This window comes from Cydia splendana, chromosome 1 (genome assembly GCF_910591565.1).
Source record: "Cydia splendana chromosome 1, ilCydSple1.2, whole genome shotgun sequence".
In the NCBI taxonomy this organism is placed as follows: Eukaryota; Metazoa; Arthropoda; class Insecta; order Lepidoptera; family Tortricidae; genus Cydia; species Cydia splendana.
In genome coordinates this window covers 23,211,111-23,230,365 of record NC_085960.1, presented here as the reverse complement: position 1 = coordinate 23,230,365, position 19,255 = coordinate 23,211,111, and the positions used below count along the sequence as shown (strand labels likewise).

The following is a 19,255-nucleotide window of genomic DNA, read 5'->3' as shown; positions in this document are numbered from 1 at the left end:
GCATTCCTGACCTTAAAACAAGTAACTTTCAGCCGTATTCGAACAATGAGATACGTCAAATACTAGATATTGAAACGATATGGATTGGATATGTCAGTGTCAAACAAGTGTCAAATTAAAGTGACGTTTTTGTTTGAAGAAACGTAAATTTTGACACTTGTTTGACACTGACATATCTAATCCATATCGTTTCTAGATCTATTAATTGACGTATCTTAAAGTTAGAATCGGGCCGTTTCTCAAAGAAACCGGTATTCTAACTAACTCCATTTCGGAGATAGATAAAGCCCTAGGGTACACTTGTTTTAGGGCCTGTTTACATATTGATTAGTATTTAGTACGAAGTTCGTACATTTGCTACTAAACTTAAGTACTATCTCGGACGATCGATGTTCGAAATGACATTGCTATGTCACAGTTTTCAATTGTTTTGTTGAGTTGAATGTAGCGACCGTGTTGTATTACAACCACGCTATATGCAACATTTATAGTACATTACTACAGAGGCTGGGAAGTAAAGGGTTGCCGGCCGAATGCATATAGACAGCCGAACGTAGTGAGGTCGAATAGTTATGAGGCCGACAACCCCTTTTCACGCCGAGGTATGTATAGAGATTTTCTTAAACATGCAATGAAATAATAATAAAAATTGATGATGATGATGATTGTTTCATGTCCTAATGTGATAGGTTATTCAGTACGTGGGGTTCTTAAGGGGAACGAAAATTTAATTTAATTTTGCGGTACGACGCACGGTTTAGGAGAAATGCCCTATAAAGGGTTTTTTTCCTTTATTAAATATTAATTAGGGGTTTCGTAAAGAGGAACGAAATTTTATTATTTTTGAGCTACGACGTACGGTTTAGGAGATAGAGCCTTATAAAGTTTTTTTTATTTAGTTTTTTCTTTTTTGCGTTTTTTTTTTAATTAATTAGGGGTTTCTTACAGAGGAAGGAACATTTTATTATTTTTGCGCTACGACGCACGGTTTAGGAGATACAGCCCTATAAATATGAAAAAAAAAAGAAATGCACCATAAAGCAAATACTGCCTATAGTTTTTTTAAATGGTTGAATGCCACGATGCTGTGTCACAAATATCTGTGAACTGGAAATTAAAAAAAAAAAACTTCTCGACTTACCACTTCCATTTTGTATGAAATTCCTTTACAGTTCTCTCGAGTTGCTCCGCCCGAAACGTGATACTTCGAAGAAGCTTGTTATAACGCACGTAACGACGACATTTCATTGCATGTTGGAGAAAATTACTGTTTATAAAAAAAAGTTAAAAAATATTTTTTGAAAATTAAGTAAGTATGCCATTATTTACTTTTCTTAAACGTAACTTAACTTAACTTAACCAAACCCCGAAGTTAACGGAATTCAATAAAAACACAATGTATAAGCCCTTTAAGTCTTGGCGTTGGTTTTACGGACACCCGATATACCTAAGAGCTATTGATAAAACTACAAGAACTTGCGTTTGTTTTACTGATAAAAGACTGAAGCCACTATTCTGCCTAAGGGGCGTTGTTGTTATATTATATAACATCGGTGCTTAAGCTATAATTATTATGCAAGTTTCAGAATTTGTAGGGTTCTGTACTTCAAAAGTAAAACGAGTCGGACTCGCCCACCGAAGGTTTCGTACTTTTTAGTATTTGTTCTTATAGCGGCAACAGAAATACATCATCTGTGAAAATTTCAACTGCCTAGCTATCACCGTTCATGAGATACAGCCTGGTGACAGACGGACGGACGGACGGACGGACGGACAGACGGACAGACGGACAGACGGACAGACGGACAAACGGACAGACGGACGGACAGACGGACGGACGGACGGACAGCGGAGTCTTAGTAATAGGGTCCCGTTTTTACCCTTTGGATACGGAACCCTAAAAACGGAACCCTTATAGGATCACTCGTGCGTCGGTCTGTCTGTCTGTCCGACCAACTACTGGGTCTAAAATTCTGAACTAAATACACCAAATAGTTCTTTACCTAAAGATGACAGGGAAACAAACCTATTAGAAATGTGCAGTCAAGCGTGAGTCGGACTTAATTACTTAGTTTTTGATCCGATCCCTACAGATTTTTAAAACATTTTATTTCACGTTCCACATAAAAGAATACATTGTTAATTATGGTGGAATAAAGAAACTCACATACAAACATGAACCCTGAAAACAATACACTATTTTTTTTTGAGCAGTCGTGTAAAAATTGGGTAATGTACGGAACCATTGGAACAGGAGTCCGACTCGCATTTGACCGGTTTTTATAGTTTTTATTCACATATCTTCTTGTTCAGTGTCTGGATAATCAAACATTAGTAAATAAATATTAATTGGCCTGATGACAGTAACAAAGAATCATGGAAATAATGGTTTCAAAGAAACGTATATGTTAATATGATTCTAAAATATGGCCCAATCTCAGTATAAACTGAAGGATTATTAATATATTCAATAAAATAAAAGTGCGAAATTCTCCACTCGGCCATTTTGACTGAAACACCAATCAGAGGCGACGTAAGAGTTGACGTCATCAATGCATGACATATTTCTTAGAGCAACATAGACAACCTCATTGACTGTAATCCATTACGTACTCGCCAAAGAGTTTGGAGGTTCAAAAAAAATATTGTTTCGCCACTAAACATTTATTACGTCCAAAAAATATTATAACACGATATAAAGTAAATATTTATTTGTTATTATATAAATAAAATGCTAAATAATACGATATTTCACCAAAAAACTTTTTTAATTATTTGGCTGAATGGAACTATCATTGCCATGTTGGCTGTCGTAACTAGAAAAAATTAAAAATTAAAAAGTAAAACCGGGCTCGGTGATTTTCACTCAAAATTTACATGTATCTAGATAATTCATCTTAAATTGCAACCGTGTGAGAGTCTTTGTATAAAATGACTTATTGTGAACAATTTTTGTAATGTATTTATCATCCCTAATCGTAATATATGGTGCTGAATTAACAATATCATTCGGATTCAAGGGAAATTCGTAACTGTAAGTATGTAAACAATATCTACCACCATAATTTATGACGTCACAAATGGCGTGCGAGGCGTTTTCGCGCGAGGTTTAAATTAGCTATAATAAAATGCAATTATTTATTTTAAATCTTATGAGTATAGCTGAAATATTGTGTTTTTCGGAACCAATACAAGTGTACCGACAATATTAAAAGGGATTTCAAAATTTGTCATCAGGCCAATTGTACCTATCATCAATCAAAGTGAGTTATTATAAAAATACGTAGGTATCTATGCTTAGTTCTCCCCATAGTGCATTACAAATAGATATAGTTAGACCAAGAAAAGTCTGCAGCGATTTTGATAGCCCACGCAGTGCAAGTGTTATTCATAATATGTCATAATTTTATAGAAGTTTGAAGTTTAAAATAACAGTTGGACTGCGTGGTAGGTAGGGCTTCCAAATACCGGACTTCTTCCAATACCGGTATTAATACCGAAACTGACTTCATCAATACCGGGATCCCGGGATCCCGGTATTGACTATGCATCGCTTAAAATCTTTGAGTTTTATTAAAAAAAGGCTCACTGTAACACCAGATATGTATGTCTTTAGCTTAGGATATTAAACAATAATCGCCGTCTGCAATAATAGGGAATATTACGCAAAACTCTGCATAGAGGGCGTCTCTAACTCAATCACATGGCCTACCGTGAAACACTACAATCGAAAGTTCCGTTTCTACCTCTCTATCACTTTTGCTTATTCGATCGATAGAGAAACAGATAACGAAATTACGATTTTCGCGTTTAGCGGTAAGCCACCTGTAAACAAACCGCCTTGATGCATGAATGTCATAGTAAAACTTGTCAAAAGGAAGGCGTAGTATGTATAAGTTACTCTATGGTTTACTAAACAAATTAGTGCTGCACTCTGGCGGTAGAACATTGCAGTAATACTAGGGAGTATTACTGCAATGTATTATCATTTCACCCTCCAGGTTGGCAATCATTTTATCCGCCTTGTTAACTTCACCACTGTTACCAGTCACATTTTTAGTTCAACCTTATTAGGTTGGCTGGTTTATTAACCAGCCAACTATATTCAAATTTGCCACTAAAAATTCGTTTGCCATACTACAATTCCTTGCTCATTAGTTTCCAATCATAGATATAATTTTAAGAACTAACTATATTAATATCATATCCTGAACATCAGAATTCATTACCAAATATTTATCTATGCATATGCACCGACCTTGATCCAATTGAATGATCTTGTTTTCATTAAATGGGCAAGTAATATTCTTGATACAGCCGAAGTTACTCATTTTGATGGATTTTAAACGGTATAATCGGCATATTTTCCTTGTTTTTGAAAATACCGGGATCCCAGTATTGCTTTAAAAAATACCGGTATTGAAAAATGCGTTTTCACAGACGGGATCCCGGTATTTCGGGATCCCGGGATCCCGGTATTGGAAGCCCTAGTGGTGGGCTATCAAAATCTCTGCAGACTTTTCTTGGTCTAACTCTAACTACTCAAATTTTAAAATATAATTATTTCGGTGTGCAGATGTCAAAACGATTTACGGTTACAATCACTACACTCGAAATATTTCGTCTAGAGCCTTGCCCAAAAATAGCGACATCGCCTGAGACTAAAGTGCATGCATGCTGTTCCATACATTTGTGTTCCTTACTAAACCTGCTATAAGTACCTAGCATGTCTACACTTAGGTACCTAGTCGATAAAAAAGTTGAATAACACATTGTAATCACTTGTTTACGGTCTCCATGTTCATTAATCATTATATTATATTATATTAATTAAAGAATATTTATGAATGTTTGCCTCGATATTATCGAAAAGCTTGACAACATGGCAGGTCGAACCAATTTACATATTGGTCCCTGGTATACCTAGACTTAATTATAATTGCAAATGATGATGAGATTATGTAATTTCCTTTCGCAGAGTTGGTCCTTTCTACTAACATTGATTTAAAAAGGGGAGTTGATCAATTTATAAATGTAACTTTAAAGTTGGAGGTAGGGATCACTACCCCTACACTAAAAACTTACTTAACCTCGTAAAACAATCTAACACATTCTCGTAAAATGATCAAGCACATTTTAAACTTTGCTTATCTGATAGTTACGTCTGTACTGTACACGACAAAAACGTGCAATTCACCATAGTCTAATAAAACATGGTCTTCCATTCCCAGAGTGACACGGGCCTACGTCACAACAACATGGCCGCTATATATAGCGCTAGCGCATATTATCATATAGCGCTGTCGCATGATGACGTAGGCCCGTGTCAGTTAGGTGACCTAGAAAAGACGGGAATGGAGTACCAGGCGGAGTATATTATTATACCATGCAATTCACGGCGTTTTATCCCGGTCGTACGACCATAGTCTCTTATCAATTAAAATGAGTCCAAAGATTTTACCTTATCGACAAGTAATTCACATCTTTGTACTAATAAATGTAATTGTTAGAAGATGCTTTACGGTAGTAAATAATTTTAGTGGCATTTCAGTGAAGTAGGTTTTTTCTGTCAAAGATTATGAAATATTGAAGTCTGTTACTTTTTCAGGCTTAGACCCAGCGCGTCCGCTAGCATCCGCCTACGGCTCCAGCCAGTACCGTCTGACACGGCACGACGCGCACGTAGTACAGGTGATCCACACGAACGCCGGCTTCCTGGGCGAGTCCGGCCTGATCGGCCACGCCGACTTCTGCGTCAACGGCGGCAGGACCCAGCCTGGCTGTCAGGGACACTTTATGCGTGAGTAAACGTTGTCTGTCATACCGGCGACCCCCTAAGATAAAGTACAGATTGATTTACAACTGCAGGCACCGGTACAGATCTCGCTATACGTTATTATGTATACCTACATGTAGGTACATTAACATTGGATCAATGGAATAGTAATAAATAACGTTGAAATATTGATGTATCGTTTCATCTTTTTTTTATTACCACATTGATCCTAAGTCTGTGTTGTTATTTTACACAGGGATAGCCCGATGCAGCCATTTCATGAGTTCCTGCTATTTTGCGGCGAGTGTGCGACAGAACAGGAGCATCCGATTGGTCGGGGTGCCGTGCGACTCCAACTGCCCGAAGGATCGCGGCCGCTGGGGCATCCGTTTTGATAGGCGGGCCGTGCGAATAGGCGAAGCCACTCCGGATACGTGAGTATCCAGTTGTAATATTTACCGTCCCGGTGACCTACAGTCGAGGACATAAATATGTATACATTTCATCACCTTAACCCATTGAAATAAGGTGAAAAAATGTATACATATTTATGTCCTCGACTGTACATGGCGTGACCTTTATGTATCTTGACTTGACTGAAAAATATAATGGCAAAGTTCTTTGATAGTCGTTTTCCTTTTTTATTCAGGCACTCAGAATATAAAAGAAAATACGTCTATATTAAGAAATACAATAAGAAAACTTCCGTAGGTACAACTAAGGAACAAATCAAATTATTTTATGAAATATTTCGGGTTCGATTCCCGCCTCGGCCACCAGGGGACTTGGTCACTTTTTCTTTATTCTTTATTCTTTATTCTTTATTCAAACACTATGTATAAGTTTACAGCTCCAGCCAAGGCACTTATACTGTTAATTAGGTACATATATGTTGTCAGTATCAGTCAGTATCATAAAATTAGTAGGTACACTTATTGTATTACACACTTATCTTTATAATTGAACATACATATTATGTATTACTAAGTTACATAGAGATAAAAAAAAGAATCTAATATTAAATAACATAGGTAGAGTTTAAAAAAATCCTGATACTACGTTGTAGGGACGGCCACTTGTCTGCGAATATGTCTGCGTTTTGGACTGTAGCTATGAAGTTATTTAGTAATTCTATTGCTCGGTACGTGGGTGCGTTTGAACCGTGATAGGTGCGAACATTTGGATATGCAAAAAGGTTTCTGGCTCTACGTGCGCTACGCCCTACTGCAGCTATGTAGTTGTCTGGGGTAAAAATACGCATACGCTCCAGAACGGATGGGTTGTCAATACGATTTCTTAAAAGCAGACAATAGTGTAAGGCAAGCGTTTGCTTACGCCTTAGCTCGAGAGACTCTAACCCTACCATTCCCAATACAAAGGATGACGGAAATAAGTATGGGTAGTATCCGTAATACCTTTTGTAAAGATGTCTAGCAAATTTACGTTGGACGCGCTCGACCATTATGGTATATTTTGCTTCCCGAGGGTCCCATGCGATAGAATTGTACTCAAGCTTGCTGCGAACATAGGCATTATAAATAATTATTGCGATTTTAGGGTCACGAAATTCAGAAGTCGTTCTAATAATGAACCCTAAAATTTTGTAGGCACTTTTGCAAATATTTATAATGTGTGAGTGCATGTTTAGCTTAGTGTCGAGTGTTAACCCTAGATCCTTTATTTCTGTTACTCGGTCAAGGGGAATGTTAGTAAGAGTATATGTCTGGAGGATATAATCTACAGACCGGCTAAAACTTATTACTTTGCACTTAGATTCATTTAGGTACAAGCGGTTTGTTTTACTCCAGCTGTCAACCATGTTGATTGTTTGTTGGAGTACCGTACAGTCGGATGGATTTACGACCGGTTGAATTATTTTAAGATCATCCGCATAAAATAGTGATTCCACGCCTGATATATTACTTGGCAGATCATTGACCATGATTAAGAAAAGAGTAGGCCCCAGAGTGCTACCTTGACTAACCCCGGAACGAGTGTAATACCTTTCAGATTGGTAAGAATTTAATTGGACATATTGTGTGCGATTCCTGAGGTAGTCAGAGAAGAAAACAAGAAGTTGAGGGGTGAAACCTAAGGCTGACAGTTTGCATAGGAGAGTATCGTTGTCAACTAAGTCGAAAGCTTTCTTGAAGTCGAAATAAACAACATCAACTTGTCGTGCAGTATCCATTTGGCGCAAAACGCTATCAAAGAAGCAAATGTGGTTGGTAGTAGTGGATCGTGAAGCGCGGAATCCATGTTGACAATCTACTAATTTACGATTTATCTGATTAAGTAAGCAGTGGTTTAGAATGGTCTCAAACACTTTTCCAAACACGGACAATACAGCAATGGGCCTGAAGTTTGTGATATCGGAGGACTTACTTATCTTAGGAATTGGGGTCACTCTTGAGACCTTCCATTGGGATGGATATACGCCCAGCTTGAGTGATAGGTTGTATATGTGAAGTAACGAGTGTTCTAACAAGCATACACAGTCCTTGACTAGAAACGGGGGTATACCATCAGGCCCAGCTGACGACTTAGGTTTGAGTTTCCGAATAGCGGCTCTGATTTCTGAAATACTGATAGTTGGGATAGCAATCATAGATTCATTGTTGTTACCAGCCTCCAGTTCCGCTTTTTTGGGATCTAGTTGCGGAGCTTCAGGCTGGAATACGGAGCTGAAGAAGGACGCAAAAGCATCGACTGCTTCTTGATCAACGACTGTTTTACCTTTATATATGTATTCAGATATTATGTTTCTATTCTGTTGTTTACTTTTTACATATTTCCAAAATGCTTGAGGGTTTTTACTTATATTACATTCAATATCATGAAGATATTTTTTATAAGATTTGTTAATTAACTCCTTTACGAGAGACCTGTAGTATTTAAACATTTCGAGGTTAAATTGTAGGCCTAATGATTTAAATTTCTTTAAGTGATAGTATTTTAGTTCGATATATTTTTTGATTTCCGGTGTGTACCACGATGGATATGTATATACTTTAGTTTTGGGTAAACGTTTGGGCACAGTAACATTGAAAACGCCGTAGAGTTTTTTGTAAAAAACGTCTACCGCAGAATCAATGTTATTTGAATTAAGAACATCAGACCAGTCAATAGACTCTAGTTCTGTATACAAGGCAGGGAAATCAGCTTTAAAAAAATTCCATCCGGTCGGAGCATCACTATGTTCAACACTACGTGACGGTGAAGATAATGTGGTCCGTCTTGCCTGTCCTCTTGGCAGGGTGACAGTCACTCCTAAAGGTGGGTGATATGGATCTATTGGTATCAACGGCTCGACATCGCTACCCACGCACACGTCACTGAGACTAGTTAAAACTAAATCCAAAATGCCTCCATATTCGTTACAAATTTTGTTTAATTGCCTAAGTTTGCAAAATTCGGTGAAACAGTTAAATTGGTCAACTACAGTTTTTGTGCATGAGGAGAGGTTGAAATCGCCAATAATAATGGATTTTATGGTAGAAAATGTACAAATTGCATTCTCAATACACGTTAGTACGCGAAGATACTGATCTCTATTATAATTTGGCGGTAGGTATGCTACACATATAAGAATTTTATTATTTTTAATATGAAGTATAACAAATAATATCTCCATGTCTGGTGTCAAGCCATCAATTTGCATTACTAACTGAGGTTTGTAAATATCTTTCACTGCTAGCAGAACTCCTCCCCATCCCGCGTCGCCTGCTCTATCCTTACGGAACACGGTGTAGTTCGACGGGAAGAGCTCAGCATCTTGTATCGAGCTAGTTAGAAATGTTTCAGTGAGCGCAAATATGTCACAGGCACTTGCGAGGGCATTTCTATAAAAGAGCGAGGTTCGGCTACGTAGTCCCCTAACATTTTGGTATATTATTTGTATTCTAGTAAAGCGGTTTTTGTTATGTATTGTTTTTGTCTGCGTAATTTTGTCGAAAGGGCTGATTCCAAGGTTTGACACATACGTCTTTTGGCCAGTTATCAGGGATCATAATTCTATCTAACAGACTCGATGGCACAGTAAGCTTAAATGAAGCATATTGACCGCGGGATTTAAGACATTCATCTTTAAATGTGTCACAATCATAACCTGTAATAACTTTTAAATGATTTTTAACTACATCATCGGGGGTTCCCAACTTCACATAATATAGGTGAATTTGTCTCATCCATTCAGACGCTTGGAGTTGAGAAATGCAAGTGGTAGCACAGCCCCGTGTGATTCCCTTTAGTGACTTTCTATGGTCGTTAATTTCTGATAGGCCATTTTGGGTTGGATTTGTTTCGCGAGATGTTGATGGTGGTACCTTAAGCGGTGCGGCAGGAGTAGTAGACACTTGATTGTCTTTGTTGTTGTTAGGTTTGGAATCGTTGTTTGTTCTTGCCTTGGGACTGGAGCGAATAACGGGCTGGACTGGTAGTAGGATAGGAGAAGCTGGTGCTGTGGTGGTGGTTACAGCGGCGGCGGCAGCGGCGTAGGATGGATAAGTATTGGTAGTTGCGGTGGTGGTAGCAGAAGCGGCGACGGGAGCAGCAGGGGTGGAGGTGTAGGCAGGTGCAGATGTAGCGACGGGAGCAGCAGGGGTGGAGGTGTAGGCAGGTGCAGATGTAGCGACGGGAGCAGCAGGGGTGGAGGTGTAGGTAGGGGCAGATGTAGCGACGGGAGCAGCAGGGGTGGAGGTGTAGGTAGGGGCAGATGTAGCGACGGGACCGGCAGTTGCAATGGGAGCATTGTGCTCACTTAGTCCTGTAACATTGTTGTGTAGTACGGCAGTAATCTTATTAATAAGTGTCGGGATTAATTCATCTGACACCCTCTTGCAAATTTTATCTATTAGACGTTCATTAAATGATTCTTCAATTTCCTGGCGTACAATAGATCGAATACTTTCAAAGTAAAGAATGTCGTCGCGGAAAGTCTCATTGCAATACTGCACACTAGTATTTAGTACATTTGGAGACCGCTCTCGCCGTGTTGTGATGTTTCCAAACATGGAGTTATCTGCTTCGTAGATAGGAACAGAAGGAGCGTTGGAAGTACTGGGATTCGGTATAGGAGTAATTGACTTCTTGGTTTTATTAACGATATTCGTCTTTCCATAATTTTGGTTACAGTGACGGCATTTCCAGTTACTTTTATTTTCTATGGTCATAAGGGTAAACCGTTTAAAACTTACGCCCATTTCTTCTAGACAGTCTAGGCAGTACCTGGAGTGGCAGGAACAACAATCCAGAAAATTTCTGTGGGTCACCGTGCTACATTTACTACACAGAACCATTATCGAATAGTATTTTAGCAAATTTATAAATTTAGTGTATTATATCTATTTCAGTTTAAAACTTCGGTACCTGTATATTGGTATTTACTTGAATTTGTAGCCATTTTTATCTATCGCGGATTTTCAAACTGTTTTGACATAGAATATCAAGCTGGCATGCAGCAGGAGGCTTCATTAATTTAGGCACACTTACATATAATATATACCTAGGGCTCGTCCAGAAACTTGTCCTTATGATCCCAATTAGGTACAGTCGACGTCAAATATATGTTTACACTTTTGCACCTTACTCCTTTGTAATAAGGCAAAAAAATGTAAACATATTTTTGACGTCGACTGTACACATCACCAACGTAATATAACAGCCCTCATTACACACACACATGCACTAGGTTAATACACTTGAAGTTGCTAAGTGCTCTTAAATCGGTTTAAAGATCTTTATTTTTCTCAAAAAGAATAACAATAATTCACTTACTTGAGAAAAGAAAACATGCATAATTTACCAAGCATAATAAATAAATAAGGAATAAATGTTACCAAGCATTGATGCTTTCATGCGCGTTATCACGTTTTTCTATTTTAAGAGGTATCGGCAGCAGAGATAAAGTCACATTTATTCAAGTTACATAATTATTTAACTAAAAACGATGTACTTAGTGCGTTTAAATCACATTCACATTAATTCGTACATTTATCTACCTTTTTGATTTTTATAAGCGTGTGTGTGTGTAATACACTCTCAACTCTTCTTCCGACACCTATAACTTTGTATGAGTTATCAATTATCATACATTTTATTATGCATTTTATGTCTGAGTGTACATAATGAAATAAACATCTTTTTGCAGGTGTCGAGGCATGTACTGCGTCAGTCTAGATCACGAAGAAGCATGCCCATTCGATTAATTTTATAAATTAGTAATTTATGCGTTATTTAATTTAATATTTTTAATTGTACATAAAATATATTTAATAACTTATTTGGTCATACATATTCGTTTTAAGAAGTAAATGTGTTTAATTAATGCATTGTTTCTCTTGTCCAGAATGTGACTCTCATAAATTTACCTACTGTTGCAACTATGAATTCATATAATAAATGAATGGCCTGCAGTGATCAGTGATCTGATCGACATGATTGTTTGGCCAGACAGGAGCGAGTCCTGCAGAATTCAGCGTAACTCATTACAAAAACTTATAACAAAATAAACCGGCTAAGCGCGTGTCCACCAAACACGATGGACCGTTCCGTGCCGTCATGACTGTACAAAAATCCATACTTACAAGCAAAATTGTATTGAAAAAACTCATTGATGGCTCAAACGATCGTATTTAAAATATAAGTGGGAAGTATTGTGGGAAGTATTTATAAAGCTTTTTTTAAAATTATTATAATATTTTTGACTTCCGGTGCGATTTTTTCCAGAGACGTGTCATTTTTGCTTACGCTTAAAGACAGCAAGTGTGCGAAAGCGAAGCCATCACGTATTTGAACATCCCATGAGTGCGAAAGAGTCAGGCTACAAATGAGAAAACGTGACCATTTTTGAGTTTGACAACGGCCGCAGATGGCCAAGAGCGTATCACCGCAATTATTAATTTGAAAAATATACAGAAGACGGCGTCTTGTAGTGTGCCTGATTGTAGTGTCACGGGGCCAAAGAATCCTAGCAAATACTCATTTCACAGTAATTATGATTAGTATTCCGAGCGAAATTTTCTTAACGGATTTTTGTCAAATTAACAGCATAAAAAGTGTAAGAAGCCGTATTTTATCATATTAGTCAATAATTTAGAATATTTTGTGTAAACTGTTACTTTACGCTAGGGCTTAACCAAATGTTCATATGACTGTATCGATAACTCGTCGGTAAGTATATTAATATCTATGTAATTATTTCTTCACAAGACATCATTAAGATATTAACCTTTATAACCTCGGTTTATAACCGACTTCAAATAATAACGATTGTTATACCTTTTTGAAGGTGCACATGTTTAGCGGTAAATTTAAACTTCACTTTCCAACACAGTAAGAGTTAGACTAAGATAAGTCTGCAACGATTTTGATAGCACACGCAGTGCAAGTGTTATTTATACATAATGTCGTAGAATTTTGACGTTTAAAATAACACATTTGAAAAAGTAGTCGATAAAGCAATCAAACACCGATAGATTATTAATATGTTGTAACATGATATCACTATTTTTGATCTCACATATACAATTTACGCACAGTCGCACACACTTTTGATCGTTGACAGTTGTTCTTGTTCATCCTATTTCTATGATTTTTTCTAAAAGTGCAACCTTCATTTTATTTTTAAAGACATATCGAATGATGTGCTACACGTTGAATTTGCTTAGGGCCGGCACACATACCCACGATACGACATCGTATCGTGGGACGACGCGGCGCCGTCTCACGTTGCGACGTCGTGTAACGTTGCGACGTCGTGTTATAGAAATCTACGACGTCGTATCGTGGGGACTATACGACGCCGTGTCACGTTGCGGCGTCGTGTCGTAGAAACCTATGACGCCGTATCGTGAGCACTATACGATGCCGTATGACGTTGCGACGTCGTGTCGTAAAAACCTACGGCGTAAACAGTGAGTAAACTTTCTTAGAGGTAATAGCAGCAAAACAAGAACATGTCTGTTGCAATCCTTATTACCTGCGATAGTTTTTTACATTTTCAAAGTCATGGAAGTAACATGCCGTAAATGTTACCATGGTTACCAGTATAATTTGACACTGGGTTAAAGGTTTAACCACTTAACCTCGGGTTAGTGGGATGGTGCAAGTGGCCCTTAATGGTAGAGTGTGCAGATAAATGAAAATAGGTAGGTACTTACTCCTGTATGAAGAAGATTTAAAGCTTTGAAAACAAAAAAATACAGTTGTCTATTACACAAATATTGAATTACTTGTATTAAACGGTTTTATACAAATAATTCAATATTTGTGGAAAATTCTTAATCAATAATTTTCCACGATTCATATTTTATTGACATATATGGCGATACATATGTTATGAAAGACGTGACAGATAGACGGACAGACAGAGTCATAAGGGTTTTTTGTACGGAACCACCTTTTTTGTACGAAACCCTAAAAAGCATAATATGTATTAAGAATAGCGCTAAAATATATGCATGTAGTGACTGTTTACAGTGTTTACCGTCATTGCCATTATCTACTAGAGCCTTTGCGAGCTGTCTTGCGAGCCCAATGGTCACGCCATTATGAAAAAAAAAGTGCATGGACTTGTAGTATGAAGGCATATGACATATAAGTATAATTATTAATTTGTTGTGCTAACGGTACTTTCGAATCGTAGTCTGATTGTGGTCGACTAATACTACGATACGCTATCGTGTCGTGAATTAATCAATGCATATCGTAGATTTCCACGTTACGGCGCCCAACGTAACACGACGTCGTAAAATGTCCAGACACGACGTCGTATTGTGCCGCGACACGACGTCGTATCGCGCCATGATACGACGTCGTAACGTTACACGACGTCGCAACGTGAGACGATGTCGCGTCGTCTCACGATACGGCGTCGTATCGTGGGTATGTGTGTCGGCCCTAAACAATTTGTTTTCCACTTTTAGTTACAGATGTTGTGAACAATCCTTCGTATTTGTCATGTCAGTTAACCTCATGACGCCTCATTACTTTTTTAAGGTACTGAAACTGACTGAAATAGCATAACACGTTCGTGCGTTTCCGTGAAAATACGATGGTAAAGGATTATTCACTACATCTCATCTGTACATGTAGGTATCCGGAGTTTCTCTTACACGTCAAATCTGTGATTTCCGAATGGTAAAGAAATGTATATAAGAAAAACAACAGTCATATATTTTATTTAAGTACCTATCCATGTGGCTTACAAAAAAAGAAAAGTGCGTTTTACCCAAAAATCGCAAACCCAGGTTTGGTGTAGCACGGCAGAAACACGTCAATCTATTCCTTCGGTGTCAGTGAGAGTTTTAAAATTACACATGCAAAGTTGCAGTCGTCATTATAATACTGGGCTCGAAGCGTGAGGTTCCCGTAAAAGAAATTGCCGGCGAAGTATTCGCTAGCTATACGCCCAACATCGATTGTTCTTGAATAATCGTTCTGAAATCAATATAAAAGCATTGTTAGGAGCCCCATGATGATCTTCGCTGTTTTATATATCTTTTTTTGTAGTTTAAGTACTAAGTAGGTATATGAACAACATAAGTAGGTTTGTAATAGTACATTACGATACAAGTGCGAAAAGTAGGAAATTCGCAACGAGTGGTGATAAATTGAAACACAGGTGCAAGTGCCACTTAAGTGTTTAGATTTAATAATAATTTAAAATTAGTACTTAAAAATACATGTGTATGTAGAGACCCTTACCTGCAGGCAAACTGTAAATACAGTTTTGCAGGGACCTGTATAGGTAATTATAAGCTCTGTACTGTGTATTAATAATAATAAATAAAAAAAAGCCAGTCACCGTTAAGTCGCTAGAAAACACAATCACTGGAAATAAATGAACTTACTTCTAATACTTCGCAGTTTTTTGTTAAATTGAACAAAGAGTTGAACAGAGGGCGGAGAAACAGATGTTCACAGGGTTTATTCATTTGAAGTCTTGTTAGTTCCTTACCATTTGGCGCCAATGAAACAATTTTCCCCTAGAAAGATATTATTTTTTAAATTCTTATTCCAAAGGCCGATTCTGAATTAAAAGGCCGTTCTGTTTCAAGGTTTGGATCTTGTTTTGATACGACCTTGATAATAGATTAGTGTGTGTGAAACAGCATCAGAGTCCTGTCCACGAATCAATAAACTCAGTGGCCCTGTCATTAGGCATCTCGCTCGCACTAATTGGTGCGCGTGAGACGAATTTCCTAAAACGAATTTATTGTTGTCAGCAGTTGTATTGTACAAAAATTTCTTTTGCCTCGTTTTCTTGAGCGATTTTTGAGTAGGTATTCCAAAATACTTAAAGAGGAAAGGGGACGACTGCTTCTCGATACAAACGTAGTCACCATTTTCCTCTCTGTACATTATAGAAACTATGTTTACACAATTTGATGTATTTTATTTTAACCAAGTAATTTTTTTTTATTTTAACAGTGATTGTTGATTTAGGAGCGAAAAACAAATTCTTCTTATACAATTTCTGAAATATACATCAAGTTGTGTCAAAATATTTTTATTAATGTTAATATCAGAGAACAAAATGGAACTTTCGCTTCAATATAAAAGTGTGTGTCTTACGTTAGTTACGTCCAAATCCTTAAATGCCTCCACTATATCTTGCGCAAGTTGCACGGTGTGCGGGTGACCGCCTATTGAAAAATAATATGCGGAACGCAAAGTGGCGCGGACGCGTGCGACGAATTTTATCTGCGATTATATCGCGGGTTTGCACCCGCTCCGTGCACCCGAGCCAGATGGTTTAGGTTGGTTATGTACCCGTTTAAGTAAGTTTTTAAACTTTACCACCTAAAAGCATGTCGGTCACGGAAATATTTACCTTGGTAGGTGAGCACTTTTTTAAAACTTGAAAGTTCGTGTAGATTGTTGATTCTCCTGTTACATTTGCCTCCAGTTTAGTACAATTTCTTAGTTTTGGTCCGGAACAGACGGTAATGGAATTTATTCGCATTTTATATGGGCCCTAAAATATATACATAGTAGGTACTTGATAAAATTTAGGATATTGTCTTCGATCTATCGTGGTAACGATAGTTAAGTTACTCATGAAACAACTATTTTAACGGATTATATCGTCATTGTCTCCTGTCTCCCATTGAGCACGAACGCTGTAAAGAGTTCGAAACGTCGGGATGTATAAATTCATTATATACTTACACGATATAATCCGTTAAAATAGGGTTATGTAGTACATATTTCATTACTGGTTTATGAAGGTAGGTTGATTACTGTAGTTATTGGCTACCTAAAAACATAGAATAGGTAATATTATTTAATATATAATACATAAAATAGCCACACTCCATTCCGACCCCGAATGAAATTACCCTTATCCCTCAGCGGCAGTTTGGCTGAAACTGACTGCTCATGAGTCAATTGTTATTGGTTTTAATTATGTAAAACCATTCTTATGGCCATAGGCACTTGAAGTCGCGCTTGATAATACAAGTCATGCCTAAGCGATCTGTACCGAATATCGTTTCGATTGAAAACGCGATGACGGTACGTTCAAAAAGAGGGCAAAATGGTTTTCTTTTTGAAAAATTTAACGTATAATCTGCATTAATCTTTAATTATAATCTGCAACGTATAATCTCCTGAAATTTAAATCAGAATAATGAACGCTTTGTATGTCGCAACACAAATTATTAACTCAATGAGACGTGCAATTTAAAGACCCATTTGGTAATACGCAGACTCAGCCAAAACCAAAGTATTTATAAGTACTGCATTCTTCGTAGCAGCGATTGAAAAAACTTCTTATAATTAATCATTCTCTTGTTTTTTTTAATAAAAGTTAAATGATAGCATAAGGCAGTCATTCTTTAGCCAGTTTTACACATTGATGCTGATTTTTGCATTTTTTATTAACCACTAATTATACTCACAAAGTTCATGTTAGGTTTACATAAAAAGAACGAAACTAAAATATTAAGAATTATGATGACTTGTCTCAGCATGTTTACCACTTACTATATATTCTGAATAAATAACCATGTAATCAATATAGGCCTTTTTGTTATATTGACTGGTCAATTAATCATCAAACATAATAGGAATATTTAAACGATAGATATGCAGTAACCGCTATCATTACATTCATTATGTATTTAAAGTTCTAAGTATGGCCTTCCTACAGTACGAGTAGGTACCTATATAATGATGTTCTACACTTATTAGTGTTTCTATTTTCATCACAATTGCTGTATTTCACGCAAGTTTAGCTGGAGTAATAACAAAATAAAACCCTAGGGAGGTAATCAGCCTACCGACGTAAACCAGTAAATAAATGAAATAAATGTACAGTAGGTACAGCTGCAGAGAGGTGACCCCCCCCCCTTCTTCATCCTAGCGTTTCCCCCGGCCTAGCACCAGGGTCCGCTTTCCTGCTCAATCTTCTCCACTTTGCCCGGTCTTCGGAATCCTCAGGTGTGAGATTGTTCTCTTCCATCTCCACTATCACGGCGTCCAGCCAGCGCTTCTTAGACCTACCGCGGCAGAGTGATCTTGGGCCTTGGATAGTGAGGTCGAGGCATCTACTTCCTACGTAGTCTACCGGTCTGCGGCTTATATGGCCATACCATAGGATACGACTTTTCTGCAGCAGCTTATCCGCTACGTCACGGATTCCAAGTCTGCCAAGGATGTGTTCGTTACGCATGCGATCTAATCGAGTAACGCCAAACATCCATCGCAACATCTTCATCTCCGTGACGTGAAGCTGCTGGACATGTCTTCCGAGGACAGGCTAGGTCTCGCTACCATAATAGTAGGACTGGGCGGATGATGCTCTTGTACACAAGGCCCTTTAGCTTCACCGGTATCCTGGGTCGCAGAGGACACCGGTTACTTCTCGCCATTTTGCCAAAGCAACACTTATTCGGGCTTGGACGTCGTGATCGATTTCACCAGATTCGTGCAGCACGGACAAAAGGTATTTGAATTTATTCGTTTTCACGACAAATTCGTCTCCTACCTTTATGGGGTCGGGGTCCGTGCCGCCACATGCCATGTACTCGGTCTTCGCAACATTTAGTTTCAGACCGCCGTTCTCTACGCTGAACAGAAAAGGACTCGGGGCTGAGCCTTGGTGAACGCCAACTGTGATCGGGAATGGGTGAGTATCGCCAACGGCGGCCCTTACTATGGATTCCGAGTCAATATAGGACTATAGGTGACCCCCCTGCATAATAATTTATTTACAGGGGGGCGCCTCTCTCTGCAGCTGACTGTACAGTGAAACCTGAATAGTTGAAATCTTAAGGGACCGGCAATTTCGTGTCAATTAACCAGGGTTTCCATTTAAGCAGGTCGTACCCAAATATTCATGATCAGATTTTTTTGTGTCAAATACATAGAGGTTCTCGTTAACAGAGATTGCCTTCATTTATGGAGGTGCAATTAATATAGTACCTTATATAGGTACATTGTGCAACGTGGGGGGTAAGTGAAATTTTGGAGGCG

General features: G+C 38.0%; 1 protein-coding gene across 1 annotated transcript in view; it reads left to right on the top strand.

Moving 5' to 3' along the window:
- The window catches only part of LOC134797654 (phospholipase A1 1-like), a 93,606-nt gene extending 81,535 nt beyond the window's left edge, over nt 1–12,071 (top strand). The window contains exons 6-8 of the mRNA XM_063769999.1: nt 5,609–5,800; nt 6,033–6,210; nt 11,925–12,071. Coding sequence (XP_063626069.1) covers nt 5,609–5,800; nt 6,033–6,210; nt 11,925–11,982 — 428 coding nt within the window. The 3' untranslated portion in view covers nt 11,983–12,071. The remainder of the gene's footprint in view (nt 1–5,608; nt 5,801–6,032; nt 6,211–11,924) is intronic.
- Nucleotides 12,072–19,255: the final 7,184 nt, after the last annotated feature.